This window comes from Portunus trituberculatus, chromosome 20 (genome assembly GCF_017591435.1).
Source record: "Portunus trituberculatus isolate SZX2019 chromosome 20, ASM1759143v1, whole genome shotgun sequence".
Taxonomy (NCBI): domain Eukaryota; kingdom Metazoa; phylum Arthropoda; class Malacostraca; order Decapoda; family Portunidae; genus Portunus; species Portunus trituberculatus.
The window spans coordinates 8,258,627-8,267,500 of NC_059274.1; the positions used below are offsets into that span (position 1 = coordinate 8,258,627).

The 8,874-nt window shown below is 38.2% G+C and overlaps 1 protein-coding gene across 1 annotated transcript; it reads left to right on the plus strand.

Annotated features, from left to right (window-relative positions):
• The first annotated feature begins 340 nt into the window (after nt 1-340).
• Nucleotides 341-3,254, plus strand: LOC123506582 (growth arrest and DNA damage-inducible proteins-interacting protein 1-like). Its single transcript, XM_045258797.1, has 4 exons — nt 341-758; nt 1,245-1,480; nt 2,440-2,539; nt 2,912-3,254. Exons 1-4 carry the CDS (start codon nt 585-587, stop codon nt 3,179-3,181), a joined length of 780 nt encoding a protein of 259 aa, XP_045114732.1. The 5' UTR covers nt 341-584; the 3' UTR covers nt 3,182-3,254.
• Nucleotides 3,255-8,874: the final 5,620 nt, after the last annotated feature.

Below are 8,874 nucleotides of genomic sequence, written 5' to 3' on the forward strand. Positions count from 1 at the left end.
ATCCAATGCAGCAATACACATATGGCATCAGTCCTTTCATCTATATATACATCTTAAAGCGTTAGGAATGTGCGACTAGAGGCAGTTTTAATGCGTTACCCCTCAAAACTTTACATTTTCTTTAGAAAAAAAAAACAAGTAACACACGATCTGAGATGGTACAAGCAGTCATCACAAAGGATGTAGCAATGAAAAATAACACTGCTCTGAGATACTATATTAAAACATGACAGTGAAACATATTCCTATTTATCATACTAAACTGTAGCCTCATATTGTATCTTATTGTTAAAAAGAACTTGGCTGTCCTAAAACTAAGATCATACTAGACATTTGTTTAGGTTGAGGAGGTGAGGACTGCCAGCTGGTGTTTGCAAAAGACCGGTGTTAGGAAGAGCATAACACACAACCGCCCCCAACACACAAACAACTCTGTGAAATACTTATAAGAAGGAAGAACAGGCCAGGGGACAAGACAGAAGACTTATAAACTAAAACAACGATAAAGGTGGCGAGGGGTGAAGCCAGGCAATGGGACGAGGCATATAAAGTGTAAAAGACAGGATAGACACAAGAGAAGGAAGATGGCATTGTATCGCGTGCTGGTGAGGAGATGGACCGCGTTAGGCTGGTCTCGCTCTTACTGTCAGTCTATAAATGCCGACATTGAAGAGGCGCCGGAGGAAGATGATCTCATCGATCAGAAAAGGAATAAATCTAGACTCCGTGCCCATCACTTCAATGCCACTCACCGCCGGGTACGTCAACTGTGTGACTGGTGCTGCTTGCATGATGATTGGCTGCGGATTGGTGTCTACCATTAGCGCTGTTTTAAGGATTAATATTTGCATGCTTATATTATGACTGAATTTTGTTTGTCATGTTTTATTGGCTATTTTTCAGCTCTCTCTCTCTCTCTCTCTCTCTCTCTCTCTCTCTCTCTCTCTCTCTCTCTCTCTCTCTCTCTCTCTCTCTCTGGTCAACATAACTCATGAGTGACAAATTTGGATGTTCATACTGTAGAATAATTTATTTTTAAGCAAATACATATCATAACTTTTCTCAAATTTCAGTTATGTATGTTAGAAAAAAAGTAATGATAATATTGATAAAATTCTTGTGTAACAATATGTCATTTAGTCTAGAAACATTGCATAAGAGATCAATGATTCATGCAGTACTGGGTTATACTTTATACATTCTGTTACTTTTGCATCAATTACATAAAGGTTAATTTCTTTCAGGTGCCAGAAAATCTCTCAGAAGATGAAGAGTTTGTGATGCCCCTCAGAGAACAGAGGAAACGTTACGCAGAGTTTGGTGCAGCCAGTGGCATCAACGTGGCCAGGCTGTGGCCCAGCAAGGAGGAGCTGGAGCTAGAGAGGGAGTGGGAGAAAGTTGCCAGACCCCATTCTGTTCAGGAAATGATAAGTATAGCCAGGAAAGCCAAGGAGGAGGAAGAAAGAGCCACACAGAAGAGGTACTATTAAGCTATCACTTGTTATGTTATCTGGACAGACATTGATCTCATTTTGTGAACCTATTAACTTTATCTTTTAGCTAAAGTTGTTGTAGCCGATTTTTTTCACCGTGAGATATGTTTCGGTGATGACACCTCCATCAGGATTGCTTTTATTGCTTTACTCTCTCTCTCTCTCTCTCTCTCTCTCTCTCTCTCTCTCTCTCTCTCTCTCTCTCTCTCTCTCTCTCTCTCTCTCTCTCTCTCTCTCCACAATATTTCATTAATAAATATCTTATTTTCAATGCCAAAGTTTGACACCTAAACAAAGTTATCTCCAACATTGTGTGTTTCATCTGAATGGCTTTATTATCACATACACCAACCATACAAGTGACCCATGAGTTGACTCTTTGTGGCCTACAAACACTCCTATGCAGTAATATATTGGTTAATTTTATTTGAAAAATTATATATATATATATATATATATATATATATATATATATATATATATATATATATATATATATATATATATATATATATCTTTGGCTCTAAATATGTACAGTTATTTGTGTCTCTTGACTCAAAGTGTCAAGAGAAGTCTTATATTGTCAGACATTTGCTGAAATTTAAACCCTGCAATGGTTCTTCTTGGGCTCATATTTGTGTGATCTTCACCCTCTGGTAGGTATTACACATGATCAAGATTTTTGCATTTATGTACTCAAACCCTCCCTTTTTCTGCCATTGGAAAGTTAGCAGTCATAATAGAATCCCTCTTGCTGTGTTGCATCCTAGCCTACAACAATTAGGTTGCACCAGTCTTGCTGTTGGTCACCTCCTTCTCATTAACATGCAGTTTATACAGTTTATATGTTACCTATAACACAACACATACTAAATAATATGAAGAGCTAGCACCCACATTCTTGACATAAATCAAGCATGGTTCATAAATGTCTGTTATTTTGTAGACAACAAGACCTGGTGCAGAAGGTGGTAAAGTTGGAAGGTTGGAAGAAACAAGTGAGAGACCGTATAAAGAAGCAAGAGCTGGAGGCACAAATAGCAAAGGTGAGTCTGTATGACTACAGATGCTTGTTTTCCATTTCATAACCTAATATTTACCATGGGTTGTAAACCATAGAGGAATCTCAGCACCACATCCAGGATGCATTATTTCAGTATCATCACTATCTAAACATACAATTTTTACCTATTAACATTATTGCTGACAAGATAGAGGACTAATATTTGTGGCAATTCTAGTACAGAGTTTTGCAGTTAGTTAGCATTGATTTTTTGTCTAATCCATTCTTAGCAAAGTGAGTAACACACTTCATATAGCATGTATGTATTTATACATCTCTAAATTACCAAGATTTTCATGTATTATATACATTACTACATAGGTATTTTGTTTTCATTCCCATTCTCATTTATCAGGAGAAAAAGGAGAAACTGATTGAAGAAGTGCGTCAGATTCTGGGCTTCCAAATTGACCCCAAAGACGAGAGATTTAAGGAGGCACTGCTGCAGAAGGAGAAGGAAGAGAAGAAGGCTAAAAAGGTAGCCAAGAAATTGGCTCGTCAGCAGCGTATGATAGACCGGCTGAGGCAGGAGGCAGATACTTCCCCAAGCCCTGTAAAGGAAGCTTCAAGCAAGAGTGAGGTAGGAGAAGGAAGCAACATTTCCCCTGGAGCACCCATTGTGTGAAGCAAGGCACTATCATAATGATTGTCACAATGTACATAAAACCTCCTCAGTGCTGATTAAATTGGTAAAATTCTTATTTCTATCTTAACTCCGCAAAACTTTCTGAAATTTTTTAAAAAGTTAGCTCAAGGTGAGTCTTGTCCAAATTTATAGGAAGTATATTTAGAAAATAAATGCATGTGAATAAGTTTTCTGTAAAGTCATTCTAATGTTTGTTTGTTTTTTTTTTTTTTTCCATTTAAAGATTATCAATTTATAATCCAAGGTGTTTGAAAATATCAGCCAGTTATTACCATAGGTAATTTGGCAATAAATAAATAGTAGTGATGGTAATATATTAATATGTAGGTGGTATACCACCACTGAAGGAAGTTAAGCTTTTGATTTCCCCAAAGCACTGGTTGTACATATCAGGCATAAGACTTCCACTTTAAAGAGATGATCAAATGCTAACTACAGAGAAAGTTGTTGAGGTAGAATTCAGCTCAGATAATGGAGAAAAATTATTAATTCCAGGAGCTTGAGGATCAATGAGCACATAGAGGCTGTGGCTGCTCAAGGCCAGCGATATTATAGTATCTGTAGGTAATTGGTCATATGCAATCTGCGTAAAGGGATTTTCGTGCTATTCTATATCAATGTGTAATGTGCAGCACAGGGACAGGGGAAGAATGGACAACCTGAATCTTGTAGAAATAATGGTAAAAGAAGGCATGAGATGTGCCATTATGATGGTGAATGAGAGAACAGGAAGTTTGATGGAGGTAAAAACGAAATGAAAAGCTTTTGACTCCACCTTGTTTTAAGAAAGTTTTGGGTTTCTTACCAAGATGGGTCTTGATCCCTCATCAGTCTCTTCTGCATCTTCCAATCAAAACTACTAATGTACCGCTGGAGGACTGCAGGACAGTTGGCTAGTTTTAGCTGCAGAACATAACTCACAAAAAGACCTAGCTAACAATACTCATGAAGACGATGACCCAGGAATTGTTCAAGCAAATGTTTGAAGGACTAGAGAGATTGAGCTGACACAACTATTTCAGGTAGAGAATTCCAGATGTTGATGACCCATAATGAGAAAAAACGACTTCTAACGTCAGTGGAGTGATGAGGCACTAAGATCTTCAAACTGTGGCCCCTTGTTCTACTCAAAGTGGCTCTAGAAAATAGACCATTTAGTTGAGGACTCAAACCACTCAAAATCTTCCACACTTGAATCAAATCAGCTCTCAGCAATCTACCCTTAATAGAAAACAATTTCAGTCTAGATAATCTTTCTGAGTATGGTAGGTCACCAAAACCTTCAACCTTTTTAGTCCACCTCCTCTGAACAGATTCCAGCATGCATACATCACCCAGGAAGCCAGTATTCCAAACAACACTACCAAAGTCAATAATTGGCCGAACATGTGTGACAAAAATCTGATACATGAAAGGTGATCTGCATAAGGTTCCTCTAAGAATGTTGCTGGCAACACCATTAGCTTTGCAGCAAATTTCACAGATGTGAAGATGGAATTTCAGTGTTGGGTCAACTAGAATGCCAAGTGAGGAATGGGGTATTTCCTAAGAGGTAGACATGGTGAGAAGCTGGAATGTGTCTTGAGAAATGTATACAAGCACATTTGTGGATGGAAAACAAAAGACGCCAAGATAGACTTCTTTAGTATAGCAATGAGACATCATTTTGTAAAGACATAATAGCAACACAAGTATTTAATTTCTTTCATGGAAGGGCAAGATACAGTTTGAGATCATCAGCAAACAAAACTGATTTGCAATTAAGATGAGCGGTGACATGGTTAATATAGATCAGAAACAATAGGGAACCAAGGACTGATCCCTGAAGAACATCACTAGGAACATCAGATACATGACTAAAGGAGTGATGAACAACAACCTTCATTTTCTGACTAGTAAGAAAATTACAGATCCAGCCAAGCAGTGGATTTCTGATACCAATTTGAAATAATTTTGATAATAAGACTTGGTGGTTCACAACATCAATGGCTTTACTGTAGTCAAAAAGTAGAACATCCAAATCCAAGCCTTGGTCAAGATGAAAACTAAAATAATCGTAAGTAAGAAGTTGATCAGAAACAGAAAATCCAGAATGAAAACCTAATTGAGATACAGAGAGTTATTACTGTCCAGGTAACCATAAAGTTGAGAGGTAATGAACCTTTCAAGAGTTTTAGAACAGACAGAGATTAGACGTATAGGCCTGTAGTTTGAAGGACTGGAATGTGACCCCCCTTAAAAAGAGGCATAACATTACCAAATTTCCAGATAGAGGGAACCTTCATAGAAGAAATGTTTTTGCAGAAGATTAGATACAAAGGATAGCATAAGGCAGGGGCACACCTGAACACAATACAGGGGAGGCCATCAGGACCACAACTAGGAGATAATTTAATCTTATTTAAAGCCACCATAACATCACTTACTGTGAATTCCTTGAAAACAAATAGAGAGTTGGCTATTTGATGGGGGTGAGGATCTGGCAGTGAACCTCAAACACCAATGAGAAACACTGTACCAAGCAATCTGCCATATTATTACATTCCTCTACCCAAGACCCATCAACCAGGAGAGGGCCAACTGTAGGGGGATTGATCTTCCTTAAGTAACAGTGAAACCTCCGGGTATCACCAGAGACAGCTAGGGAACGCTCATAATTAATAATTGCAAGGTTAACATAATTTTTATGTTGAATATTCAGATCCCTAAAAAGAAACCAGCTCCTCGCAGTTAAAGGGGAATGTCAACCATGAGAGTTTCTTAAAAGCTTGTAGTTGTGCCAAGCTACTCCCCGTCTCCTCTGGAGGTCCTTAGATATAGAACTGGCCTGGCCCAAGGTGGTCTTCTAGATCTATCAAAATTTGACTGGACTGGAACAAACACAGTGAAGGCATCCATTAGAATCTCAGTAAACTTTGCATAACACTGTTCTACATTGTGACCACTAAATAAGGAATCCCAGTCAATACCAGACAAATAATGTTGCAACTGGGGAAAATTGCAACGAAACCAGTCAAAATGATCAGGAGGGAAAACAGAAGAGGAGGTAGATGAAAATGTTAGTGTAAAAAGAATACCTACATGGCCACAGCCTGGAGGTGGAGCAATGCTGTCAAGTCTAGATACACGATCATGCTCAGAAGTAAGAACCAAGTCAAGAATGTTATCAGAACTAAGAAAAGTAGGAAATTTAACCCATTGTGTGAGGCCAAGGGAAACAAAGAGTTTGACGAACAAGTGACTGATTAAGGAGCTACTAACTGAAACAGAACCAGACCAATTAATTGATGGTAAACTGAAGTCACCCATCAGCACTACATTTTTATCAGCACAAAAGGTGGATAAATAAGATACTAGTTCAACATTTTCTAAGTGGGAGTAACTGGGGGTCTATAAACCACAATGACATAAGTGGAAACAAGCGGAAGAAAAACTGCTAGGGTATTGGGTCTGCCCAACGCTTCTAACTGCACCATCACCAGAACTCTGCAGATCCACATTATTGCTCCCAACAGAGCCAGAAGCTCTTGTCTCTGTTTATAGGTCAAATCCCTACTAATGTACACAAGAGAATCCTGAACTAGCCAAGTTTCTACTCTTTGAGAGCAAGTCAGATCTATGGAGAGGGATAAAAATTTTGGCGCAGACAAGATTAGCCTTTAGGGGAACAATATCCAAGAGAATAATATTAAGATTAGGGCACAAAAACTTAGCTATTTCAATAAATGAAACCTGAACGTTGTTAGATGAAATACCACGAATGATGATGCTATCCCTCCTTTTTGTCCCTCTTTGGTGTCTTCTTTCACCCACTTCTGGAGCAAAGCAGGATCAATTGGCTGCTGAACTCCACTGGAAGGCCCCCACACCATTTGCATTTAGTTGAGACTTTAGGCTCTCAATCTCAATACTCAATTTAGTAACAGCACTACTTAAGCCTTTAACAGTCTCAAAGAGTTGAGTAAACTTGTTGTTATCAGAGCCACTACTCTTGTTTGCCTTATCTCGTTGAAGACGGCAACTAGTGCAAATATAAGTAACACCACACTTAGAATAGTCCACAATATTTCTAAAAACTTTGTAGGGCAGGCCAGAGCACTCTTGTGAAGCATTGGTCCAAATAGAGCAAAGTTCACCCTCAAGAGTCAATATTTCCGATATTGGTATTGTAAGTACCACATGGATATAAATTCTCACTTGAAGCCTGCGACTCAACATCTTGGCACTCTGTGCCCTCCAAGCAGGACCCTGCAGCCCTAACAGCCCGAGACCCATGACCTCTTCCCCGTTTGCTAAGCATTGATAAAGACAATAAAACACCAAGAACAGAAAGCAAATAGAACAATAAAGAACACAGGACGAAACAGGCACAAGAACATAGAGCACAAAGAAACATCTTGGGTGAGTTGAACCTGTACAAACAAATTAGGCCTCTGCATATAATAAGCAAGTGGAGGGAGGAAAATCATTGGGAGCTATTTTAGGAAGAAATGATACATTTTCATTTAATTACTATGGCCTTACAAAAGCCGTCCCCACATTGAAAACATCACAGACATGTTGTATAGTAAGTACTCTATCACCTTGCATTGTTGTTTCAGTGATTAGAAAGGAGGTGCCATTCTTGACTTTTTCCTTCTTTCCAGTACTCGGAAAAAAAGTGCAAACTGATGATCATTTCATGCAACAAAAGTAAAAGCTGACACAAGACAAATACACATAAGCCACACCTGTGTTTGTTTACCATATCAGCTGATCGACCTGCCAGAATGTTTTGGCCGTATCAAATATTTCCCGCGTGAAGAAAACGCGGCAATGTTTCTTGAATCCGTCAACAGATGGCTCTGTGTATCGGTAAACATGTTTAATATCTTACCAAGTATGCAGTACGTAATTGATGTTAGAAATGTTATATAACTACTTAAAGTTCAATATGTAATAAGATGTGTTTATATATCACATGAATGTTAATTAATGGTATGAATTCATTATCAGTATTACACACATGAATTGCCTTTTACCTAAGAGTTTTCACACCAATAGTAAGTATACAATATCAAAGCAAATTTCACGTCGGCAATTGAAATGTTCCGACAACGAAAGTGGCCAGAGGTTTTCCCAAAGCTAATATCGTAGGAAAAGTTTATTGGGCACAGTAATATGGAGGCTGGTATAATGCAGTATCACAGGCAGGGTATTTCAGACCAATACGTAGAACTGTTCTATCTGAATATACAGCTTGTGGTTCCTCATCCAAAATACCTGTCTTTTCAACGCCATGTAAGACAGTGTACAAGACAAACACTTGACATTTTCTTGAAGATAATCGTGTTGGAAAACCCAGTACAAGTATTACGGATGGGAAGCGTTTGGCAAGAACCTGGGAAGTCCTCAGGACATCCTGTGGATACCCAGCTGCCGTTAGGAAGAAGAGTAAAAAAAAAAAAAAAATTGCATCAGAAATGTAAAACGTTCTTGGTCCCTCTTTCTTTGCTGCTAAGTTGAGTCTAAAGCAGAATAAATAGATCATAGTACCAACTCTATGAGACAAAAACGACAATCAAGATGATATAATCAAAATAAATATATTGATAGTAACAATAACAATGTGAATTAACATATTCCTGAATTAATATAGTGATGTAATTTATGCATTGTAAATTTTTTTATAA

Coding starts and splice junctions, on each gene's coding strand:
- LOC123506582 (XM_045258797.1), top strand. CDS start 585: ATGGCATTGTATCGCGTGCTGGTGAGGAGATGGACCGCGTTAGGCTGG. Junction 759..1,244: donor TCAATGCCACTCACCGCCGG/GTACGTCAACTG, acceptor AATTTCTTTCAG/GTGCCAGAAAATCTCTCAGA. Junction 1,481..2,439: donor GAAAGAGCCACACAGAAGAG/GTACTATTAAGC, acceptor GTTATTTTGTAG/ACAACAAGACCTGGTGCAGA.